The following is a 26,330-nucleotide window of genomic DNA, read 5'->3' on the forward strand; positions in this document are numbered from 1 at the left end:
GTTCTTCTTCAACAGTATATTATAGAGAGCCTAATGCAGTAGTTACAAAACTATGGGGATGTCCTTAGGGGCCCAAAGAGTTGGGTGTGGAAGGGGGTATGGTCTCAAGGCCAATTGGGGTGAAATTTGAGCAGAAAGAATTATATACTGTCTTGGTTTTCTGTAGAACTATAGATAGATGTCTGCTGGCCATATTTTTATAAGGTCTTGCTTGACTGCCAATGGTACCCAAAATGTCTGAAGACCTCTTCTCTAATGTAAAGCACCTTTGATTAGCTAATCCTCTTTGTCGCCTACTACTGTAATGAAATTATAACACAAACATGTGACAAAGAAGCATGCATTCATGAGGGGGAAGGGGAAGGCACTTAGGCATCCACCTACCCAGCCTCTCCAAGTTAGAGAGCTTCATTGGCCACAGGCTATGGCAAAACACAGCAAAGGGAAGACTGTCTCGTGACGGATTATAAATATACACCTAATTCTTTAAATTTCTATTAGACAAGTGCTTAGAAAAATAAGAAGATACAGTGTCCCTTTAATGTGTGGAGTTGAAGAAATGTCAGCACAGAGTTTATATCTAGAGAAGTAAATCGGAGGATAGACATTACGTTGAACAAATTGCTGCTTTAAGAGCATGAGTTATTTGTAATGCTATTTGAAAATACTATTTACACATAGGGAACATCAGCAGGATTATCCATCATCAGCACGCTCTTAGGAAGCAATCACACTTACAGTTGCCTCCAAAATAAAACTGTTTACTTCTGAGCGATCAAAACAACCGCGTTTTATTTCTCATTTCTAGGGGAAATTTCTCGAAAAACTGTTTCTTTTTACTATGTAGAATTTGGCCAGTAACACAACAGGGTCCCATAACAAAATCAGGTGGACCCTAGTGGGCCTCCTATACTCCTGTTCCCCTCCTGGAAATTGTAAGGGAAATTCCTTTTTATTATTATGGAATAAGAGGCATGTGCCTCAGACTCAAGTAGAGGGGGTAAAATTGGTGGGGGAGCGAGCGGGGAGGGGCTTCAATCTGTGAGTGAGGGGGGTCTGCCAGGCAGTTTAACATTATATTGGGGGGTGAAAGATGGAGTTCACTCAGGAATGCCAACATGAGTGTTCCTAAGAGTTCCCTGTCTCATAGACTGAGCATTTTGAAAAGGAACCAATGATGGTACGGAAGGGCAAGTTGACCACTCTGGGGTATTAAAGGAGAACTAAACCCTAAAAAAGAATGTGGCTAAAATGACATATTTTATATAGTGAACTTATTGCACCAGCCTAAAGTTTCAGCTTGTCAATAGCAGCAATGATCCAGGACTTCAAACTTGTCACAGGGGGTCACCATCTTGGAAAGTGTCTGTGACACTCACATGCTCAGTGGGCTCTGATTGGCTGTTGAGAAGCTAAGCTTAGGGCTCGTCACTAATTATCCAGCAGAAAATGAGCTTCCCTGGCTGTAATATAAGCTGATGCTACAGGTTTGCTGATTATTCAATTCTGATGCTAATTGCACTGGTTTCTGTGCTGCCATGTAGTAATTATGTGTATTAATTACTAATCAGCCTTATATTGTGACATTTCTATTCTATGTGTACTGTATATTGTGAGTGGGTCCCTAAGCTCAGTAAGTGACAGCAGCACAGAGCATGTGCAGTGAATCAGCAGAAAAGAAGATGGGGAGCTACTGCGGCATCTTTGGAGACACAGATCTTTACTGCTAAAGGGCTGTGGTTGCCTTGGGCTGGTACAGAAGCACAAAACATCATGTACAACATTTCTAGCCTACTTCTTTAGTTAGGCTTTAGTTCTCCTTTAATTAACCCCAGGTTCCTTAAAGTGCTACTGAGAAGCTCCTGGTAGAAAAACCAACCTGGTGCTAATTTCATGTTTTAAAACAAACCCCCAACCACTTCCCTGTATCTGGTGATGGCACAACTTCTCCCTGTCAGGGGCGACTGATTCATAAAATGCCAGAAACCTTTACCCCTCTTATTCTTCCATATGCAGAATATTACCTTTCCACTTCTCCGAGATGCTCAGCACCATGGTGGTCACTTCTTGGCTGAGGGGCAGCATTTGTTTTTTTGGGAGATTTGTAATGCCTGGAATTAGAAAGAAAGGACTGGGCTGACTTCTTTAATAACCGAGGCTTGAAACATAGTTTTGTGCTGGTAAACCATGCAGCGTGTTTATCCAGAATGTCTCCACTGTAGGCTTTCTTCTCAGGGTCCTGATAGGCTTTCTTCCTGGGTGTCTCATTTCCGTGCCGTGTTTGGCTTCTCCGGGTCTGAATGGTCACCATTTCTCCTTGACAATGACCCTCCTGTTCAATTCTGCGCATTGTATCCCTGGCAATCAGAACTGGAGATTTGACTTGTGCGCCCCTCCTTTCCTCGTGTACATGTTGGGCAGGTTGACTAAATGGAACCTTTTCACGTATTTGATGAAACTCTTGATTATTTCTATTTATGGATATTTCCTGTTAAAACACAAAACTGTTATATTATTTCTAAACCACATTCAAAAGCTCAGGCAAAGCATTATACTAGAAATGTTGTACATGATGTTTTGTGCTTCTGTACCAGCCCAAGGCAACCACAGCCCTTTAGCAGTAAAGATCTGTGTCTCCAAAGATGCCCCAGTAGCTCCCCATCTTCTTTTCTGCTGATTCACTGCACATGCTCTGTGCTGCTGTCACTTACTGAGCTTAGGGACCCACTCACAATATACAGTACTAGTATGGGATCAGTAATACGGAAACCCGTTATCCAGAAAGCTCTGAATTACAGGAAGACTGTCTTTCATAGACTCCATTTTATCTAGGGATGCAACAAATCCATATGCAAATTAGGGGTGTCAAGGGGAACACATTTTTTACTTTCTTGTTTTGTGACAAAAATTCACATGATTTCCCTCCTCGCCCCAATTTTCATATACAAATTAGGATTCAGATTCAGTTCGGCCGGACAGAAGGAATCCTGCTGAAAAAGGCCGAACCCTGTCCGAATCCCGAACTGAATCCTGGATTCGGTGCATCCCTAATTTTATCCAAATAATCCAAATTTTTAAAAATGATTTTCCTTTTCTCTGTAATAATAAAACAGTAGCTTGTACTTGATCCCAACTAAGATATAATTAATCCTTATTGGAAGCAAAACCAGCCTATTGGGTTTATTTAATGTTTACATGATTTTCTAGTAGATTTAAGGTATGAAGATCCAAATTACAGCAAGATCTGTTATCCGGAAAACACCAGGTCCCGAGTATTCTGGATAGCAGGTCCCATACCTGTATATAGAATAGAAAGCGACTCCCTAAGGGGGCAGCCCTGCCTTTGTTGAAACACAATTCTAACTGCTTTTGGCTATAAGTTGCCCTACAATAATTACCTGCTTTAATAAAATAATCTTTTAGTAAAAAAACTTTTTTAAGTTCCAGTCCCTTTCTTTCTAATTAAATGTTATAAAATGGCCAGTTCTCAGCAACTTTTCAATTGGCCTTCATTTTTTCTTTTTTTATAGTTTTCAAATTATTTGCCTTCTTCTTCTGGCTCTTTCCAGCTTTAAAATGATGGTCATCTATAAAACAAATGCTCTGTAAGGCTACAAATGTAATGTTATTGCTACTTTTTATTTCTCATCTTTCTATTCAGGCCTCTCCTATTCATATTCCAGTCTCTTATTCAAATCAGTGCATGGTTGCTAGGGTAATTTGGACCCTAGCAACAGGTTTGCTGAAATAGCAAACTGGAGAGCTTCTGAATAAAAAGCTAAATAACTCGAAAACCTCAAATATTAAAATATAAAAACCAATTGCAAATTGTCTCAGAATATCACTCTCTACATCACATCCAGGGGCACATTTACTATTGGTTGAATATCGAGGGTTAATTAACTCCTTTGATTAAATCCTTTGACTTCGAAGTCGAAGAATTTACCGCAATTCGTTCATTTGAATGATTCGAAGGATTTTAATTCATCGATCGAACGATTTTCCTTCGCTAAATTCGCTAAAAAAATACTTAGAAAGCCTATGGGAACCTTCCCCATAGGCAAATATTGGTGCTCGGTAGGTTTTAGGTGGTTAAGTAGGTGGTCGAAATTTTCTTAAAGAGACAGTACTTCGACTATCGAATGGTCGAATAGTCGAACGATTTTTAGTTTGAATCGTTCGAATCAAAGTCGTAGTCAAAGGTCGGAGTAGCCAATTCGATGGTTGAAGTAGCCAAAAAAAAACCTTTGAAATTCAGTTTTTTTTCCTTCTAATCCTTCACTCGAGCTAAGTAAATGTAAATTTAAAGGTTAATTAAAGTTAATTTAAAGGTGAACAACTGCTTTAAAGAGATGAAATTCTAGTAGAGGTATGGGATCTATTATCCGGAAACCCATTATCCTGAAAGCACAGAATCATGGGAATGGAAATTCTTGTAGGCAAGGATTTACCTGCACCGAGGGACTTTTAGTCTCTTCTAACATTGTCATTTGAATACACTTATTAAACCTTAATTCCATTTCCCTATCCGCCCATCAGTTCAAGAGGCAAGAAGCAAAGGCTCACCTTCCTCTGCTCCAGGAAATGACTTTTTGATTCACAATAAGCCGGGGAAAAGCTCCGCTGAATTTCCTTCTTGTACATATCAACAGCTTTCATTAGCTTCTCTTTCTTCTGCTGGTCCTGGACTGTTCATGCAAAAGAGATGTCACAATGGGAGTTGTCGGAAACAAATCATGTGCTGTTTGCTAATCAACTTTCTTTCATAATCGCAGAAGGAACATATTAAAGGAATTATACAAACTCGCTATTTCCTACATTTTTGTAATCCAATTGATCCAAACAGAAGGCAGGACATTCTTGTGAAGCACTGTCTATGGGAGTCACAATCAAATGATAATAATAATAATACTATTTATTATTATACTAATAATTATAACAACAAAAACACCAATAATAATAGTAATAATAATAATAACAACAACAACAATAGTAATAATAACAACAACAACAATAATAGTAGTAATAATAATAATAACACCAATAATAATAATAATATAGATTGAAATGGCGAGTAGAAGTAACCTGAATAACTTACACACCCTCTGAATGTCAGCTGTCACAATAAATTCTATCATATCATGCAATAACAACGGGAACCATACTGACATTTAGGGGGTTATTTACTAAAACACGAGTTAAACTAATTTTTTTATTGAAACAAAGTCGACCTAACTCCCATCCACGGATTTAAAGGGGTTGTTCACCTTCAAATTAACCTTTAGGGGCAGATTTATCAAAGGTCGAAGTGAAAATTCTAATTTAAAAAAATTGAATTTCGAGCTAATTTTTTGTGTACTTCGACTAGGAAATAGTTCAAAATCGATTTGAATTTGAAAGAAAAAATTTAGAAAATTCGAATATCGAAATTTATCATGAATTGCTGTTTTAGCCTATAGGGGACCTCCTAGAACCTATTTGGAGGTGAATTTTCGAAAGTTAAAAACTTTGAATTTCGAGCCATTTTTTGTGTACTTCGACTAGGGAATCATCCAACTTCGATTCGAAGTTGAAAAAAACTTTCGAAATTCGAATATCGAAATTTATCATGTACTGTCTCTTTAAAACTTCGACTTTGACCATTCGCCACCTAAAAGCTGCCGAAGTGCTGTTTTAGCCTATGGGGGACCTCCTAGAACCTATGTGGAGGCAATCGGTGGAGTTTGAGAGGTCGAAGTTTTTTGGAGGAAAAACTTTGAATCGAAGTAGATTGAAGGCAATATTCCTTCGATCATACGTTTCGAAGTAGGCCAAATACGGACCACTTCAACCCCCAGAAACCTTTGACCTCTATTCGGTTGGTCTTTTTGAATTTTTTAACTTCGAACTTCGACCCTTGATATATTTGCCCCGTCATATCAATGTTTTGTTTTTGGAAAAACTTTGAATCAAATTCGATTGAATGCGCTATTACTTCGATTCGTACGTTTCTAATTCGATCGAAAATGGACCTGTTCAATCGAAAACTGGCCTATTCAGTAAAAAAAAAAACCTTCGATTCAATTTCGGTTGGTCTTTTTGAATTCGGATTTTGAAGTTTTTCAAATTCAAAGTTCCACCCTTGATAAATCTGCCCCTTAATGTATGAAGAGCCAAATTGCAGAAAGATCTTTTATCCAGCAAACCCCAGGTCCCGAGCATTCTGGATAACAGGTCTCGTACCTGTACTTGGATTCCAATATACTGATCAGCAAGGTGGGAACTGGGCACACACAGGAAATAAAGAGGAAGTGACTGTTTCCTACACAATGGCAGCCGATTTTCTATTGTTACATTGATATTTAAAATACATTGACCAATTCCATTATTGCTGAATTTATAACGATATTAAGGGGGTTGTTTATTAATGGTCGAGCTAGTAAAGTTTTTACTGCCTTGAATAAACTCACAACTCGAATGTTTCTTATTTATGAAATAACCGGAATGTAAAAAACGAATATATATATATATATATATATATATATATATATATATATATATATAGAAATATTACTTTTCTAAAATGCATCAAACTCCCTGTATCGCAGTTTTCCATTTGTTCTTCTGTTGAACTAAGATGTTCCTGTTGGGTTTTGTAGATCCAGAGGCATTTCTTATTTATAAATACACTCTCTGTATCATGTGCATTGAAATGAACCGATGTAAAGTATTTATAGGAGGATGGAAATCTTGGAAGAAAACGCCAAGTTTGAAACTTTACTCAAAGGAAACGGTTTGGCATGAGAATGGTACTGAGTTCTGTAGGAGGTTCATTTTTGGGGTAGGGCAGAAGGAGCAGTAGCTGTGGGGCCAATTGAGGAACAAGTGTTTGATAATATCAGTTTATTGCTGTCGCTGAGCTGCCAAAATCTATGTATTGGGGCGTTTTGATTGAACCTTTGCTTCTAACCATGAACAAAATGTCTTTTTTAGATTCAGCAAGATTCCGTCCACTCGTTCCTGGCGTCTAGTTAACATCTCAGAAAAGAGACTGCTGACTTGCTTTTCTCATAAGCTGAGAGTTAAACCTTTAGATTTCCCAATTGAGTTGGCAAATCTCCGAGGCAGGGGGATCTCTTCCATGTTTGTGACAAGGACACAGGTAGAATTACAAAGATATGACAGTTGCTTTGCATAGAACTGACTCCAGAAGTGTCAATCACAGGAAACATTTGCTACTTTGATTTCCCTGATGCCCAACTCAGGCTCTTCCATTAATTCACAAACTAGCGGGGCTCATTCACTGGGAAAATTTGCCATCGCAAACCCACTGCAACCAATCAGAAGCCTGCTTTCATTCCTCTTCCTGCACAGGACCAATCAAAGCTAATTACTGATTGGTTGCTTAGTAGTGAAGGGCGAAAATTTAGAAAAAATTTTGGACGCGCGTCAGAATAGTCGCTCTCGTCAAAACCGTCGCCCATCAACATTATTGGGATGCCCATTGACTTTAACGACGGCGTCAAAATTTACACAATTCGTGTTTTGGGAAATTGCTCAAACTGCGATTCGCCAGTCTCATTCTCAGATTACCGAAGACCTGGAAGATGGCTGCCTTGAACTCCAATCCCTGAATATGCACCGCGGGGTAAGTAAAAAGTTAGGGCCATTTGCCGGGGGGGGGCAGCTAGGGGGGGGGTGGAGGGTCAATGTGGGGTAGGGGAGTAGGGTTTTTTAATAAGGGGTTTGTTTCTCCTTTAAGAGAAAGCCCCCATCCCCTTCCCTCCATTGGCCCCCTTCCCGCTTCCTCCATGAGAAAAAAATCTCCCTAGAGTAGTGCAGCGGAGCTCATGGGTGCCATATTCAGTATCTTCAAATTTTCCCTTTGGCAATTCATGGAACTTTCTGGCAAAAAAGCTCAGTGTCGCCGGTCTGTTACTGTAGAAATCCGAAGATACCGAAAATGGTGGGGTTGTTAGTTCTCCTTTAACGCTTAAATAATTTTTAGTAACTGCAAGCTATGAAGATCCATATTAAAGAAAGATCAGAAAAACTCAGGTCCTGAGCATTCTGGATAACAGGTCCCATATGTGTATTTACATCTTGGTTTGTATTTCCATGACCTTCCATTCATGTTGTTACTAACTCATTCACTCTGGGAAACTGGCAAGTCTCCTCCCTGGTATCCCAGGTGTCTGTTCCTTGCTTGTTCCTGTTGCCTGTTGACTGGCTTGGACCCTTTCCTCTCCTTGGACTTCCTTTATTCTCACCTACATGGACTCTTGCCTGGACTTTGACTTTACCCACACTCTTCTTTTAGTCTAGTCTACAAAGTGGAGTTGCTTTCCCTGTTGGTACCCTAGAAAGTTGAAGAGCAATGCTAGTGGGGGATGTCCTGCTTCACTGGGGGGTTCCAACTGACAGGTCTCTTTTTGGATCCATTGTTTTACTGAATCGTTGTTACATAGTTACATAGTTACATAGTTAAATTGGGTTGAAAAAAGACAAAGTCCATCAAGTTCAACCCCTCCAAATGAAAACCCAGCATCCATACACACACCCCTCCCTACTTTTAATTAAAATTCTATATACCCATACCTATACTAACTATAGAGTTTAGTATCACAATAGCCTTTAATATTATGTCTGTCCAAAAAATCATCCAAGCCATTCTTAAAGGCATTAACTGAATCAGCATCACAACATCACCCGGCAGTGCATTCCCCAACCTCACTGTCCTGACTGTGAAGAACCCCCTACGTTGCTTCAAATGAAAGTTCTTTTCTTCTAGTCTAAAGGGGAGGCCTCTGGTACGGTGATCCACTTTATGGGTAAAAAGGTCCCCTGCCATTTGTCTATAATGTCCTCTAATGTACTTGTAAAGTCTAATCATGTCCCCTCGCAAGCGCCTTTTTTCCAGAGAAAACAACCCCAACCTTGACAGTCTACCCTCATAATTTAAGTCTTCCGTCCCTCTAACCAATTTAGTTGCATGTCTCTGCACTCTCTCCAGCTCATTTATATCCCTCTTAAGGACTGGAGTCCAAAACTGAACTGCATACTCCAGATGAGGCCTCACCAGGGACCTATAAAGAGGCATAATTATGTTTTCATCCCTTGAGTTAATGCCCTTTTTTATGCAAGACAGAACTTTATTTGCTTTAGTAGCCACAGAATGACACTGCCCAGAATTAGACAACGTGTTATCTACAAAGACCCCTAGATCCTTTTCATTTAAGGAAACTCCCAACACATTGCCATTTAGTGTATAACTTGCATTTATATTATTTTTGCCAAAGTGCATAACCTGCATTTATCAACATTGAACCTCATTTTCCAGTTTGCTGCCCAGTTTTCCAGTTTAGACAAATCACTCTGCAAAGTGGCAGCATCCTGCATGGAACCTATAGTTCTGCACAATTTAGTCTCATCTGCAAAAATAGAAACAGTACTTTCAATGCCCACCTCCAGGTCATTAATAAACAAGTTGAAAAGCAAGGGACCTAGTACAGAGCCCTGCGGTACTCCACTAACAACACTGGTCCAATTAGAAAATGTTCCATTTACCACCACTCTTTGTAGTCTATCTTTTAGCCAGTTCGCTATCCAGGTACAAATACTATGTTCCAGGCCAACATTCCTTAATTTAACCAGTAACCTTTTGTGTGGCACTGTATCAAATGCTTTAGCAAAGTTTATCTTTTCCATTGTGTTGGTTATAAACTCTCTGGCAACCCTAAATTCTGAACCGATGCTAAGCACCCTGTTCTCGGCTCTTGCTTCTGCCTTTAACAGCCGCCTTTCACCTCGGGAGGAGCCCTCGGATAGTCGGATGCTTCCAGGTCTTATTAAGAGAGGTGCAAAGCAAAAGGGTTCTCGATGAGAAAAGGGGCACAACAGTAAAGCAGAAGTCTTTTGGGCAGAAGGTCACAGTACAAGGCGTAGACAGGAAACTAAGTCAGATCAGGCCGGGTCGGGGCAATCAGATTACAAGCGAAGTCAAAACAGACAAGGGTCAAACCAGGAGATCAATCAGGCAGGATATGGAATAGAGAAATCGGTTACCAGGCAGGGTCAGGATTTCGGAAGTCAGGACCGTCAGAAACAGGCAGGGGTCACAACAGGCAGTCAAATCACAAGATACAGAAGCTTTAGACAGCACAGAGGCACCAGGAACTCACAATGAGGAAACCTATAACGGGCTAAGAACACAGCACTAAAGCTCCTGGTTTAAAATTTGGCGCCATGCGCGCTGATGTCATGCACCAGCATCACTGCGCCTTTAAGAAGGGGCATGCGTGCTGCGTGACCATAGGAACCGGCACAGAAGCAAAGGAGCAGCGCGGTGGGCGTCCCCGCCGACCACCACGAACCCCACAGGGTAAGCTGTTAAACTCTCTCATCTCCGCCTAAAGCTCTTCCTTATAATTCTAACCCCCTAATCAAAAAGATCAGCAGGGGATTGATGTGAGATCTGATGTGAGTGTGTCTCACTGCACCAGTATTGTTGCGCCATGTTTTGGTTGGATTTTTTTAATTCAACAAATGATAATGCGAATAATTGCTTTACCCGTAAGGTGGCCATAGAGGTAATAATCGATCTTGGAAAATATCTTTACAAGAAAGATCGTTCATTTCAATAAATACGTGTAGAGATTCAGCCGATGTTCTGGTGCCTTCAAAAGCACACAATCAAAATTTTCTGTCCAGCCCAATCAACGAGCCAAACGATATCCAAGTCTTCTGCCGATATCGGTTAGCTTGTTTCCCACTATACACGCACCAAATATCGTACGAAAATTCGCTTCTATATTATCTGACCGTCTATGGTCACCTTTACTTAATACTGACACAATTTACAAGTTCATTAATTCCCCACATGGATGTTTATTTTCCCTTATTTAGATTTTTTATTTTTACTAATAATGTTTTACAGTCTAATTTTAAATGAGCAGAGCCGGAGTTTATTACTCCTCATACTGCTTTGTACAGGTATGGGATCCGTTATCTGGAAACCCATTATCCAGAAAGCTATGAATTTTGGAACGATCATCTCCCATAGACTTCATTTTATCCAAATAATCCAAATTTGTAAAAACTGATTTCCTTTTTCTCTGAAATAATAAAACAGTAGCTTGTACTTGATCCCAACTAAGATATAATTAATCCTTATTGGAGGCATGACCAGCCTATTGGGTTTATTAAATGTTAATATGATTTTCCAGTAGACTTACGGTATGAAGATCATAACTACGGAAAGATCCGTTATCCGGAAGACCCCATGTCCCAAGCATTCTGGATATCAGGCACCATACGCGTACCATATTCACTTCCAAATACAGCAGCTCAGGGAAATAGAATGATTTTGTTTCCATACAATCGAGCCCCTTCATATCACAACCGCTCCCGGCTCTTTTCAACTTGATGTCTTATCTCTGTGATAATTTCTCCAGCCATTAATATAGTGCTCTGCATCTGTCCCCTGGCCCTGCACTGTCTAACACAGCTGTTAATGAGTGTCATTAAAAACAACAGAATGGGGGAATATTAAAAAAAATGTAAATTAAATAAAAATTAAGAACCAACATTAGCATATTGTAATAAGATAGACCTTGTTAGTTTTTACATTACAAATTATTATAGCATATAGTATATATTAAGACGTGCTTTAAGGTGACATTTATTTTTCTTCTAGTAAATTGACACCATCTCCTGTAGGTATTATATATATGGTTTACAGAATGACTGTTACCCCAATGTTTCTATACATCTGTAACCTTGTTATGAGCTAAGGGGGCCCAGTCTGAAGGCCAGTTAGGGGGAGATTTGGGGTGAGTGTTTATTTGTACCCTGGGTACCCCTGGAACTATAGCAGGATGACTGTTACCCCAATGTTTCTATATATCTGTACCCTTGTTATGAGCTAAGGGGGCCCAGTCTGAAGGTCAGTTAGGGGGAGATTTGGGGTGAGTGTTTATTTGTACCCTGGGTACCGCTGGAACTATAGCAGTGTGACTGTTACCCCAATGTTTCTATATATCTGTACCCTTGTTATGAGCTAAGGGGGCCCAGCCTGAAGGCCAGTTAGGGGGAGATTTGGGGTGAGTGATTATTTGTACCCTGGGTACCCCTGGAACTATAGCAGGGTGACTGTTACCCCTATGTTTCTATATATCTGTAACCTTGTTATGAGCTAAGGGGACCCAGCCTGAAGGCCAGTTATGGGGAGATTTGGGGTGAGTGTTTATTTGTGTCCTGTGTACCCCTGGAACTATAGCAGGGTGTCTGTTACCCCAATGTTTCTATATATCTGTAACCTTGTTATGAGCTAAGGGGGCCCAGCCTGAAAGGCAATTAGAGGGAGATTTGGGGTGAGTTCTTATTTGTACCCTGGGTACCCCTGGAACTATAGCAGGGTGACTGTTACCCCAATGTTTCTATATATCTGTAACCTTGTTATGAGCTAAGGGGGCCCAGCCTGAAGGTCAGTTAGGGGGAGATTTGGGGTGAGTGCTTATTTGTGTCCTGGTTACTCCTGGAACTATAGCAGGGTGACTGTTACCCCAATATTTCTACATATCTGTAACCTTGTTATGAGCTAAGGGGGCCCAGCCTGAAGGCCAGTTAGGGGGAGATTTAGGATGAGTGCATATTTACTGCCCATGATATCCCTGGAACTATATAGCATGGTGGCTGTGAAAGCAGTGTTTCTATATATTATTAACTGTATAGGTAGAGGTGTGGGAGGCACCATCCTGCTCCTGGTGTTTTTTTCCACAACAAAAGCCATAGCTGAGTTCTACACTATAAACCAGGCCTCCTGTAGAACACTGAGGTACTGAGTGAGTTAAACAGACTTGAGATAAGCTCACCTGTCAGCAGAATGTCAGATGAGCTAGTTATGTGTTAGAAATAATAGGAAAGGCATCCTGGGGGATAAATGGGTCTGCACGACAGTGGTTGGGAGGTAGTTATGACAGATGTCTAAATGAAAGCTCTCTTTGAAAAGAAGAATTGAAGAGTCTGGAAGAAATGAAATAAGAAAAATGAAAGAGAATGCAATCATGGTATTGCAGGGAACACAGCAATGGCTTTCTAATAAACCGGGAGCTGATATTCAGTGAGCTGATATGATGGAAATAGATAGGTTACCTGATATGGACAAACGGATGAGAAATAAGAGATGGCATCACATATAATGAACCAAGAATTGCACCAAGTCTCACCAATTTAGAGCTCAGCAATATGTTGAGGGGCAGGAGGTACTTCTGGGGCAGAGGACAAAGCCGTCTTCTCTATGACCTGCACCCCATGACCTTGCACTTGAACCCCTTAGTGCTCTTTCATGCTAGGGATAGGTAAATGAGCCCTAATTGGTCTTTGCAAACTAGCACAGCCCCCCACTCTACACTTGGTAACCTGCTTTGTGTCACGTATAGTTAATACACCTACTGTATTCCAGAGGTTATCCAGATTGTTTAGAGTTAGTGCAGATATTTAGAAGAAGAACTGACTATGGAGGACCATAAATTGGGTGATCCATACAGTGGGGTTCATAAGACCAGAAGCTGTAGGTTTAGCGAAACAAGGTGGTCACACTATGGTTGCCACCACCTTTAACCATGATATGAAATTTGCCTCTAAATTATGATCCCCCTCCTTGTGTTTTAGGACTTTTTGGAATGAATTCTCAGTACCAAGTCAATGGATTTCTTGTGCAGTAAATAGTCCTGCTTAATCTCCCCAGCAGCGGGTGGGTAGGAAGGACTGAAGATAACCTCCATTGATAGGTCTTTCTCCATTGAGGCTCAGGTGGTATCAATTTCCTTCAGAATTTAAGTACTATAGAATTTTTTTCCAAGCAGTAATCCAATTTGGATGCCGTCTAATTGTTTTATAATGATTCTCTATCCAACTGACTGCTAATAACCTGGATTGGATGAATCGCTAATCAAATCAATGTAGAATCTATAAGTAATACTAGATTGTTGTTGAATACAATCTAATTTAGTAGTCTGTGTGTTTTTTTCCACCGTATTCTGAGACATTCTAATGCATGTGACGTTGGTTTAATTTATTTTAAAAATTATAGGTAGCATCATTTTTAATGATCGCCAATGACAGATCCGTACTGGATACATTTTCTGACTCTATAAACATAAAGGACGTTGGGTGCTTAATTAACTAAATTGTTCATTTTAAGCTCCACCAAGCATGATACTGGTCTGGCTCTAGTTGTTCTTCAAAGCCCAGGAGGAAACCTACATCTTATAACAGTGGTTGTTGAATTATTTAAGTTCAGCACTCCTTGGAGGTCTATGATATTGGTCAGAATCCAGCTGACTCTGGCTGTGCTTCAAAACCCAGGAGGAAAATGTTATAGCAGTCATTGTTGGATTATTTTAGTTTAGGCCTCCTTGGAGGTCCATGATGTTTGTCTGGATCTTGGTGCTTTAAAACCCAGGAGGAAACCTATGTCTTATAGCAGTGGTTGTTGGATTATTTAAATTCAGCCCTTCTTGGAGGTCTGTGATAGTAGCCAGAATCCAGCTGACTCTGGCTGTGCTTCAAAACCCAGGAGGAAAATGTTATACAGGTAGCAGTCATTGTAGGATTATTTTAGTTTAGGTCTCCTTGGAGGTCCATGATGTTTGTCTGGCTCTTGGTGCTTCAAAACCCAGGAGAAAACCTATGTCTTATAGCAGTGGTTGTTGGATTATTTAAATTCAGCCCTTCTTGGAGGTCTGTGATAGTAGCCAGAATCCAGCTGACTCTGGCTGTACTTCAAAACCCAGGAGGAAAATGTTATCGCAGTCATTGTTGGATTATTTTAGTTTAGGCCTCCTTGGAGGTCAATGATGTTTGTCTGGCTCTTGGTGCTTCAAAACCCAGGAGAAAACCTATGTCTTATAGCAGCGGTTGTTGGATTATTTTAGTTCAGCCCTCCTTGGAGGTCCAATGAGGTAACAAGTTTACAGATACATCAAAACCTTAGTGTATCAGTTAGTTCCAAACATAGTAAAGCACCCAAATCACAACCAAACTAATTTTCAGATAGGCATCAAGTAGCCCCCTTAGTCACTGCTTCTGGCCCTTAGACTCAGGTCAGGAATTTCAAAGTGGGTCCTTTTTTTCACATAAGAAACCTTGGTAAAGAATGAGGTTTTAGAGAACAATTCCTCAATTAAGGATGAGTGAAGTGTGCGACTCCCATCAATAAGCTTATGCAAATGCTTCTGTCAATGCTAATTTTTAAACCAGTGGTCCCCAACCAGTAGTTTGCGAGCAACATTTGCTCCCAGTGACGACAAACCAGGTGCTTATTTTTGAATTCCTTGCTTAGAGGCAAGTTTTGGTTGAAAAATACGTCTATTTCCAAAAAGATTCCTCTGTATGCTGCCAGTCCACATGGGGGCTACCCAGGGGCTTTTTCAAACTTGTGTTGCCCCCTGCTCTTTTTACATTTGATTGTGGCTCACAGGTAAAATAGGTTCAGGGCCCCTATTCTAACCATTTACTTCTTTGTGGTGGACCTCATTAGAGGTTCATATTTCCCTAATAAGGATACTTAAAGGGAAACTATTGTGAAAATTAAAATTTAGTATAAGCTTCAGCATACTGAAATAAGAAACTTTCTAAATATAATTAAGTATTCTTTTTTGTTTCTGAAATAATCAAGTTTATGTTCACTATTCCTCTCTCAGAATCTCTTCATTCTCTCTTTATGCAGAAGTTGGGTGTCAGATATTCATTGACAGTTAGATCCAATATATCTTATAGGGGGGCTCATTTTGCCTAGAAGATGTATTAGAGCTCACTCTATTATAATCACCAGACATCGTGTCTCTCTACATGCAGAATTTGTGCAAAAGGCAGTTATTTTGTTAGATTTTGTTTGTACTGGAATAATTTATTTCAGTGAGCTCTAATTCATCTGCTAGGAAAGGAGCCCCCCTATAAGATATATTGGATCATTTATCTGACACCCAACTGCTGCATGAAGACAGAATGAAGAGAAACAGAAATAAACACAAATCCTAGCGCTATATTAGGGATTTCTCTATTCATAAATTATAACCACAATTCCTGGTATAAATTTTAAGTTTGACACTCGCTCACCGTTCAACAATTTATGGCGCGGGTGCTCTCTGCCCTGGACCCCACGCTATAAAACTGGAGCGGTATAAACTCCCCTTACATTAACAGGTTATCCTCCCGAAAAATCTTACCTAGGATTAGTGATGGGCGAACTTGCACCGTTTCGCAGAAAAATTAGTGAATTTCCGGCGAAATTCGTGAAACAGCGAAAAATTTGCAAAACGGCGATTTTTTTTTAAAAAATTTTTTTATGCAGGCGTTTCGCAAATTTATTCGCTGGCGGCGAATCGCGCTAATTTGCAGCTGGCCAATAAATTCGCCCATCACTACCCAGGATGTGTTGTGACCCAGGTGCTGCCGCTCTGAGTCCGTCACCAAGGAAAACGTATCCACAGCTTGCAGTATATTGGTTGGACTGCGCACTCCAGAGTCCTCTTAGAACAGAATCGCTCGTTTTCAATTCAGCATTAAAACAGATTTCCTTTATTCACACATCTTGGTACACCAAATAACACAGCGCCATGAGGTCTGACGCGTTTTGTGTCACTGCACTTCATCAGAGACCTCCTGATCCACTCGTACACATGTTATTTAGACCCCAAAAAGACACTCCCAATTAATTAACATATTAACCCCTTTAAAAGTAAAATCATTAATCAAGTTAATGTATGCAGAGCATCAAAAACAAACGATTTAACCAGCGAATCCATTGTAATCCATAGTTACATTTAAATTCATTGCTTACATTCCTCAGAGTTAAATAATTTCATATTTATACATAAAATTAGGTTAATTAATTAAAATCATTCTAAGCATTAGTTGTAAATCCATTTCACCTCTGCCCTAAATAATTTCTTTTGTAAATCTCCACTTCTCGGGCCTAATGTGAATCTCTCTATGCCCTGTACTGATACTAATCGTATATCACTCCCATTACACTCTTTGAAGTGCCTTGAGACCGATGTAGTATCATTTTAAGATCTGACGGTATTCAAATGCTCCCTAATCCGATTTTTTAAACTTCTCATAGTGCAGCCTACCTACTGTATTTGGCACTTTTTACAGGTGATCAAATAAATTACCGCCTTGGTGTTACAATTAATATAACTGTTAATCTGATATGTTTCGCTAGTAACACTACACTTAAATTGGGGCTGATTCACTAAGGGTTGGATATTGAGGGTAAATTAACCCTCGATATTCGACTAGGAATTAAAATCCTTCGAATATCGAAGTCGAAGGATTTAGCGCAAATACTGCGATCGTACGATCGAAGGATTATTCCTTCGATCGAACGATTAAATCCTTCGAATCGAACGATTCGAAGGATTTTAATCCAACGATCGTAGGAATATCCTTAGATCAAAAAAACTTAGGAAAGCCTATGGGGACCTTCCCCATAGGCTAACATTGACTTCGGTAGCTTTTAGATGGCGAACTAGGGGGTCGAAGTTTTTTTTAAAGACACAGTACTTCGACTATCAAATGGTCGAATATTCGAACGATTTTTAGTTCGAATCCTTCGATTCAAAGTCGTAGTCGTAGTCGAAGGTCGAAGTAGCCCATTCGATGGTCGAAGTAGCCCAAAAAATACTTCGAAATTCGAAGTTTTTTTACTTCGAATCCTTCACTCGAATATAGTGAATCGGCCCCTTCCGATGTCACAACCACACGTCATACAGCGCGTCGATCCACACCTATTCATTCACCCGACTTTGTAGCCATGTCCGCCCTTTTGTTTTTGAAGAGAAACAGATACTGAGAGAGGAACAGTGAAGATAAAATTGATTATTTCAGAAATGGTATATTTAATTGATTGTATTTAGAAAGTTTCTTGTTCCAGTATGATTAATCTCATATTAATTTTATCATTTTCTCGATAGTTCCCCTTTTCAAACATGGGACTGGGATATAACTGGGAGCAGGAGACATATCTGTTTTCTTCATAGTCCTCTGCCTCCTCGTGGCAGAAGCTATACCCCTAATCTTACTGTAAGACTAATACTGCAGCTGTGGTTATTAGAATGCATGTTTTTCTATATAGATAGACCGTACCCAACTGAATCTCAGTACCCAACTGAATAAAGCTGATAAGTCTTAATGGAACCTTCAGGGGATTCACTGCACATTCACTCGCATCCAAGAACCAAAGGATTACACTGCCTCTCCAAAATATGAATATTCCCTCACTCATTACAGTGGTCCTGTCATATCAATGTCAGGATTAACCAAAGATGGCAGCTCAGAGTAGAGCACCACAGCAGAGTAATTACCTGGGTTATTTATAGTTGATTCAGAGCAAGGATATGGCATTGGTAGGTTAATGCAATTTTATCTTCGTATCATTGATACTGTTCAGTGGGGACTGTTATATTTCCCATGGACATGATTATTTTTATTGGGCCTCCATCTATTTAGTGGGTGTTGACGATGCCTGGACAACACAATCAAATCCTGGAAACTGTTATTGCTGCGGGAAATGTCCTTAAGTCGATTAAAGCAGCAATTTCTGAAAGCCTAAGCGGAGATGAAAGACCAGTTTACGCATGGCTTTGATGTCACTGCATGGGAACATACACAGAAGGCTGGGACAACTAAACCCTTTGCCTTCAAGCTGCTCTGAACTATAACTCCCAGAATTCTCTGTTGTGTGCAGACAATAAAAAACATTGTGTGAAGTGGGGTGATGCTATCCTTTAATAGATGTTGGCAGTATTATATACAATATATAATATAAATTGTGCTGTCCCTAATGCCAGTTATTATATTCGTACGTGTTTGGTATATTCCTCACCTCCCCTGCTGTTTAATGTTTGTTAGTTCAACCCACTAGCTGGGGCCCTCCCCTGCTGTTCCTTAGTTTCAGTTGCTTTCAGTCAGTTGGATAGAGCTGCAAAACTACCAGTTCTTACCTATAGAACCTGTTGATCGTTTGGTCTTTCTGAACTCCTGAATCTTTGTATTGTGCAATATCCCTGGATTAAAGAACCACCTGATTATCAAGCAGTGTTTTATCGAGTAAACTCTCTGCCATCAATATATCTCAGCAAATTTACGCCGTCCAAGCGAGCGAGGGTCTCTGGAAGGGTATCTTCTGCATAAATCGTGTTGGTGACAGAATAGTAAGAACTGCGTATCATCCAGCAAGATCCATAATCCAATCTCTGCAGTCGGATTATAATCTCTGGAGAAACTTGTGAGCCCATCCACAATCTACTCCGAGGTAACTCAAACAGCCCTCAAGCCACGTGCCTGCTACACTACAAACTGTAAGTCCGGCAAAACCTTCCAGAGAACTGTATTGTCTAGTGAAGAATCAGCATTTTCAGGATTGTGCAGCGTGAATCTGCTATCAAGTTTATTATCCCAGCAGCCTTGTGTCTATGCATTGCAGGCATTTAGCCGATCTGCTAGCAAGTTGTATTTCTGTGATATCTGGGTGCATGGTGAAGATCAGTACCGCCTGCTACCTGGTGTATCCCGGGATTTTACAAGTGTGTGTTGAACTGTACCGACATTAAGAGCAGCACATGTCTAAGATCCAGCATCACACATCTGAGACATGTGTGGACTAGTCTCAGAGATCTCTCCTGCGTAGAGTGTGTTTCCCAATATCTAACTCTGCAATCAGCTTAAACGTTCAGCTACCAGCTCTATAGCCTGCATTGGACTGCTGAATAGTATCTTGCTAATTCACTGAGTGATTTGTCAGAAATGGATCCCTCACCAGAAACAGAGGAATCTATACCCGTTACTGCTGAAGCAGCTGACATACTAGAATCGGAACTGACCGCTAAACGCAGAATCAAACCATCTGTTAAACGCATAGAAACGTATGAGGCACGAAAGGATGAAATGAATGATGGTCTGTCTGACCTATGGAATAAAACAGATCACTGCATAACCGTCGCTGATGAGACAGGCAATACTAGACTGCAACTCACTGATGCACTAATAAGACTAAAGACTGCTTATTCTAACTATAAGAGACTTGCAGAGAAATATTCTTCTTTCTTGTCCAATACCCGTATGAAAGAAGCAATACAAGAGCTGAATGCCTTTACTATCATGGACCAGCAGAGACTAATTACTTTCCTGCAAACAACAAACAGGCTGGAGACCAGAATTGCACAGTTACAGGATAATGCATCCAAGGCCTCCACTTCCTCTAGAAGGTCTAAAGGACCATCTAGATCACTGCATTCCATTTCACAGAAATCATCCCTAAGCAGCCAGATAATAAGGGCCAGAGCAGAAGCGGAGGCAGCCAAGGTCCAAGCTCAATGCATCAAAAGGGAAGCGGCGCTCAAGGCACATATAGCAAACACTCAAGCAGAGGCCGCTCACAAGCAGGCGGAAGCAGAAGCACAGCTGGAAGTCCTCCAGAAGGAAAGAGAGGCAGCAGTAGCCGTCGCAAAACTAAATGTTCTAGAACAAGCCTTTAAAGAGGAAGAGCTGGAAGTGGATCGTCCTTGTCTGACAACCCCAGCAGACCCAGTCATGAGAACTTTACGGTTTGTCTTAGATCAAGAAGTCAGAGGAACGACCTTTCCTACAATCGTAGACCCTGCATACATTTCTCCAGGGCATCGAATCGAAGATCTTGTGTTTTGTTCCAGAGAAGCTCAAACAACTGAATTAGCCAACCCGCACACCCACCAAACTAAAGGGTCCAGTGAACCAGCTTATGCTACAGGACACACCCTTAGAGATGAAGCGGAAACAAAACCTACCCCTGGATCCTATACAAGGCAGCCTTCATCTTCTCCAAACACAAAATCTTTGTCCGGACTAAACCCATCTGCAGCACCTTTCCCCCCTCCATACCAACCGTGTGTGCTTGCCACAACTCCTAAGGTTGAAGTACCAGAAGTAAGAGCTCACATGAAAACGGAAAGGACTGATATGTCTGAATTCGCCAAATACATGATTCGACGTGAGCTCCTCATCACTGGACTCACAGAATTCGACGATCGTCCAGAGCACTATAGAAGTTGGAGAGCCACGTTCAGAGCAGCAATAAAGAACCTGGACATCGAACCTATGGGAGAACTTGATTTATTAATCAAATGGCTTGGGCCTAAATCAAAAGAACAAGCTCGGTTGCTCAAGTCTGTTAACATTGAGGCACCAGCCAGGGGACTTATTCAGGTGTGGGAAAGACTAGAGCGAGATTATGGCAGTCCCGAAGTCATTGAACGTACTTTGCTCAATAGATTCTACAACTTTCCAAGCTTTTCCAACAAAGATAACCGCAAACTCCAAGAGCTAAGTGACTTTCTCCTTGAATTGGAAACAGCAAAGTCAGACCCACATCTTCCAGGGCTCTGCTGCCTGGACACTGCTTATGGATTGTATCCAATCACAGAAAAACTGCCTCATTATCTTAAAGATAAATGGAATATGGTAGGCTCAGAGTACAAGTCACTTCATCATGTTCTCTTTCCTCCCTTTTCCTTTTTCTGTGGGTTCATCAGGAAAATGGCTAGAGCCAAAAATGACCCAAGTTTCCTACCTCCAGACCAAACCCAATTTACTACAGAACCCGCTACGTGGGATATAGCAGGATGGCGCAAGGATCTCAGGAAAACCGTCTCTGTCAGGAAGACCGGGTTTTCCTCCAGTAAGCCAATAGTCACTCCAGAACCAAGGAAGGGGAAACCTACTGATCTTGATCCTAATCTATCCTGCCCTATTCACAACAAACCACATCCACTAAGAAAGTGTCGTGTGTTCAGAGAAAAGCCCTTTGAGGAGCGAAAGACATTCTTGAAAGATCATAACATTTGCTATAGGTGTTGTGCGTCCAGCGAGCATTTTGCCAAGGACTGTAAAGCCGCTATTACGTGTTCTGAATGTAACAGTGACAAACACGTGACAGCCAACCATTCAAGGCCCAAAAGGGAGGCTCCTTCCAATGGTGACTTCCACAACTCCTCACGGAATTACGGCGGGGAGAATGCTGAGGAACAGACTAATCCTGTGGCCACCAAGTGTACTGAAGTCTGTGGCAAGGAATTGTGCGGAAGATCTTGTGCTAAGATATGTCTGGTCAAGGTCGCTCCCGTTGGGCATCCAGAAAAGGCCGTAAAAATGTACGCTATCTTAGATGACCAGAGCAACAGGTCACTAGCAAGTCCCAAGTTCTTCAAGTGCTTCAACATCCAAAGCGAAGCTCATCCCTACACCCTACGCACATGCGCTGGCCAAATGAGTGTATCAGGGAGAACAGCTTGTGGATTTCAGATAGCACCTATTGACAATGATGACTACAAACCTCTCCCCACGCTTATTGAATGTGCTCAACTGCCAGACAACAGGGAAGATATCCCCACTCCAAATGCTGCGCGTCATCAACCGCATCTTAAGGGCATAGCGGACAAGATACCTACCCTAGATGAGAGTGCTGAAATTCTAATTCTTTTGGGAAGAGATATACCAAGAGTTCACAAGGTGCAAGAACAAACCAGTGGACCAAGTGATGCCCCTTATGCCCAGAAGCTTGAGTTGGGCTGGGTTCTAATTGGTGAAGTTTGCTTAGACAGGGTTAGAAAACCCTATAAAGTGAATACCTGCAAAACAAACCTGATGGAGAACAGAGGTGAGCTCTTTGGGAAATCATGCTCATGTCATTATCAGATAAAACCTAAACCCAACACGAACCTACAGATCATATGTGGATCAGAAGAGGACATTTGTTACAAGTCCTTATCTCCTAACTTCAGTGGCGCAATCTTTCATACCACCTGCGACGACAATAAAATAGCTCCTTCCATCGAAGACGAAGAATTCATCAAAATTATGGACAAGGAGTTTGTTAAGGGTGATTCCAATAGTTGGAGCGCCCCTCTGCCTTTCCGCAATCCAAGAGTCGTAATTCCTAACAATAGCGCTCAAGCCAAGTTTAGGTTTGACTCACTCAAAAGGACATTAGGTAACAAACCTATTATGAGAGAACACTTCGTCGCATTCATGAAGAAGATCCTAGACAACAACCATGCAGAACCAGCCCCCCCTTTGAAGACAGGAGAGGAGTGTTGGTATCTCCCATCTTTTGGAGTCTATCACCCACGCAAACCGGGTCAGATCAGAGTCGTCTTTGATTTAAGCGCACAGTTTAAAGGCGTCTCTCTAAACAACGTACTGCTTACAGGCCCAAATTTGACTAACAGTCTCATAGGAGTGTTAGTTCGGTTCAGGAAGGAACTTGTTGCATTTATGGCTGATGTTCAGCAGATGTTCCACTGCTTCCTCGTCCGAGAAGACCACAGGGATTACCTTCGGTTTCTTTGGCATCGCAACAATGATCTTGATGAGGATGTGATTGAATATCAAATGAGAGTTCACGTCTTCGGAAACAGCCCATCTCCTGCAGTGGCTACCTATGGCCTGAGAAGGACAGCCAAGGAGGGTGAAGCAGAATTTGGTCATGATGTTCGACAGTTCATAGAGAGAGACTTTTACGTCGATCACTGCCTCAAGTCCTTGTCAACAAAGATCAAACAAACCATTCCAAGACTCGAACTATGCGGAGCTGTCTTAGCAATAGAAATTGCAGACTTCTTACAAAGCGAAGATGGAAAGGTTCGAAAAGTAGAAGTAAAGACTGCCAGAGATGGAGTTATGAAGACCTTCTTCAGGCCAATAACAGAGACTGTCTTACTTCTGCCCCTAGAACATCTCCGATGACTTCAATGACAGAAGCCAAGCTGACATGGACACTTAGAAAGACTTTTGAAAAGATTAAGTTCAATGTTTATTTTGTGTCTCTTCTCATTTTGTCTTTCAGGTCCCAAGGACATGCCATCTTTAATATGGACATTATTTTGTTGTCGCATAATATGCAATTATAATTATATAGTGGTATCTACAGATACCAGACGGGGAGTGTGCTGTCCCTAATGCCAGTTATTATATTCGTACGTGTTTGGTATATTCCTCACCTCCCCTGCTGTTTAATGTTTGTTAGTTCAACCCACTAGCTGGGGCCCTCCCCTGCTGTTCCTTAGTTTCAGTTGCTTTCAGTCAGTTGGATAGAGCTGCAAAACTACCAGTTCTTACCTATAGAACCTGTTGATCGTTTGGTCTTTCTGAACTCCTGAATCTTTGTATTGTGCAATATCCCTGGATTAAAGAACCACCTGATTATCAAGCAGTGTTTTATCGAGTAAACTCTCTGCCATCAATATATCTCAGCAAATTTACGCCGTCCAAGCGAGCGAGGGTCTCTGGAAGGGTATCTTCTGCATAAATCGTGTTGGTGACAGAATATAAATAGTATATATCCACAGTGCACTCCAATTTGTTACTCAGTTGTTGCTTCTGAGCTACTCCTCATTAGTAACTTAAAGGAAAACTATACCCCCAAAATGAATACTTAAGCAACAGATAGTTTATATCAAATTGAATGACATATTAAAGAATCTTACCAAACTGGAATATATATTTACATAAATATTGCCCTTTTACATCTCTTGCCTTGAACCACCATTTCGTGACTCTATCTGTGCTGCCTCAGAGATCACCTGACCAGAAATACTACAACACTAACTGTAACAGGAAGAAGTGAGGAAGCAAAAGGCAGAACTCTGTCTGTTAATTGGCTCATGTGACCTTACATGTGGTTTATATGTGTGCACAGTGAATCGTACGATCTCAGGGGGCGGCCCTTATTTTTTAAAATGGCAATTTTCTATTTATGATTACCCAATGGCACATACTACTAAAAAAGTATATTATTATGATAATGGTTCATTTACATGAAGCAGGGTTTTACATATGAGCTCTTTTACTCAGTATCTTTTAATAGAGACCTACATTGTTTGGGGGGTATAGTTTTCCTTTAATAACATATTCAAAATCAGCCCAGGGTCTTCCCAGCACACATCAAACTAAAAATGAATTACAAGGTGGTTGGTGAAAACATTAATTGACAGCTTAGATCTAACACTTGCCCCTTCCAGAGTCTTCAGACCTTTGTATTATATTTCAAAACATATCATATGCTCAATATGTGCTTCCAGAATTGAACAAATCAGAGTTCTGAAGCCTAAAATATTAAGCAGCACTTTACCAAAACAGTCATTATATTTTTTTACTGTTACTACATCTAGTGGTGAATGAGGAACGATCAACTGGCTTAAAAGAGCAGATACTCATATGTAGATTAGGCTGGTCATGCAGAGGCAGATTTTACTTGCTTACTTGGCTACTCATGACGAAAGTGACCTTCATAGGAGCTAAATTATAGCCCCCCCAGAACCGTTTATGTCTCTGTTGAGAGAGGAGCTTCTATGGGTTCATGCAGATCAAAGCTAGCACTAACTGGAAATTCAAGTCGAGGACCATAAATGCTTCTCTTGCTCTATGGCAGTTAGGAGATGGTCATCTGTCTTCCCTGGTAGAGTAAGCCAATTCTATGGCACAAACTACCATAAGAGACGTAAAAACTGTGTGTAAGTTGACTACACTGGGATTTGGGTCAAACAAGGTTCTGTTTAAGTAAAAGGAGTACTTCCATTTCAACCTGGAATGGAATCATTAACTGGATCAGGAAGGGTTTGTTACATGGTAGACACTACATCAATAGATCTCACTGTCAGGACTGCCAGACGTACCCGACCCAGAAGTATCCGACGGCGCTGTTTACATTCCCGGCGGTCACAGTGAAGATCCAAGATGGCGGCGCCCATGCTGAACACATGGCTGCAGCGTCGATGTATGATGATGTCATCACTGGTGCCGGGATCTCATCATAAAAGGGCGCCCAAAACACTGTGATGGCGCCCAAGAATAGGATTTGCTGCCATTAATCCTGGGTTCCTGTTTGTATTTCCTGATTCCTGATTCCAGCCTTATTCCAGCCTGTTTCCAGCCTGTTTCCAGCTCCCAGCCTGAATCCTGCTCCCAGTCTGTTTCTAGCTCCTACCTTGGTTTTGACCCCCTGCCTGAACTCTTGATATTTGCATCTGATCTGCCTGCCCTCGTTAACTCCTGCCTGTGACCACTACTACTGATTCTGCTTAACCCTTTGGATACCGCGACCTTGCTCCCTCAAGAGGGCTTCCTCCTTGATCCAGACTACCTCCCTGGAGGGAGCTCCCGGCTCCCTGACACTCACTAACTGGAAATTAAAGCTGGTTGGGGACTGCATGGGTCCATGGAGTCTTCTGTCATGATGGTGGTTAGGAGAGGTCATCTATCTTCTCAGAGAAGGATAGAACTCCATGGGATGAGCTACCTTTACAGAGTGA

The 26,330-nt window shown here is 41.1% G+C and overlaps 1 protein-coding gene across 1 annotated transcript; it reads right to left on the bottom strand.

The window, feature by feature from the left end:
- Positions 1-1,976: 1,976 nt before the first annotated feature.
- On the bottom strand, positions 1,977-19,283 carry LOC121393131 (spermatogenesis-associated protein 7 homolog). The gene is made up of 4 exons (XM_041562400.1): positions 19,134-19,283; positions 17,787-17,835; positions 4,567-4,688; positions 1,977-2,488 (listed from the first exon to the last, which is right to left on the bottom strand). Exons 1-4 carry the CDS (start codon positions 19,281-19,283, stop codon positions 2,021-2,023), a joined length of 789 nt encoding a protein of 262 aa, XP_041418334.1. The 3' UTR covers positions 1,977-2,020.
- Positions 19,284-26,330: the final 7,047 nt, after the last annotated feature.

The sequence above is a fragment of the Xenopus laevis genome, chromosome 5L (assembly GCF_017654675.1).
Source record: "Xenopus laevis strain J_2021 chromosome 5L, Xenopus_laevis_v10.1, whole genome shotgun sequence".
Taxonomy (NCBI): Eukaryota; Metazoa; Chordata; class Amphibia; order Anura; family Pipidae; genus Xenopus; species Xenopus laevis.

Bases quoted from the DNA above. Each gene is read 5' to 3' on its own strand.
- LOC121393131 (XM_041562400.1), bottom strand. From the start codon at position 19,283: ATGGGCTCACAAGTTTCTCCAGAGATTATAATCCGACTGCAGAGATTG. The intron at 17,836-19,133 runs GTAAATTTGCTG...TTCCTCTCTCAG, and splicing joins CCCTCGCTCGCTTGGACGGC to TATCTGTTTCTCTTCAAAAA. The intron at 4,689-17,786 runs GTGAATGAATAG...TTGCATGAACAG, and splicing joins GGACATGGCTACAAAGTCGG to TCCAGGACCAGCAGAAGAAA.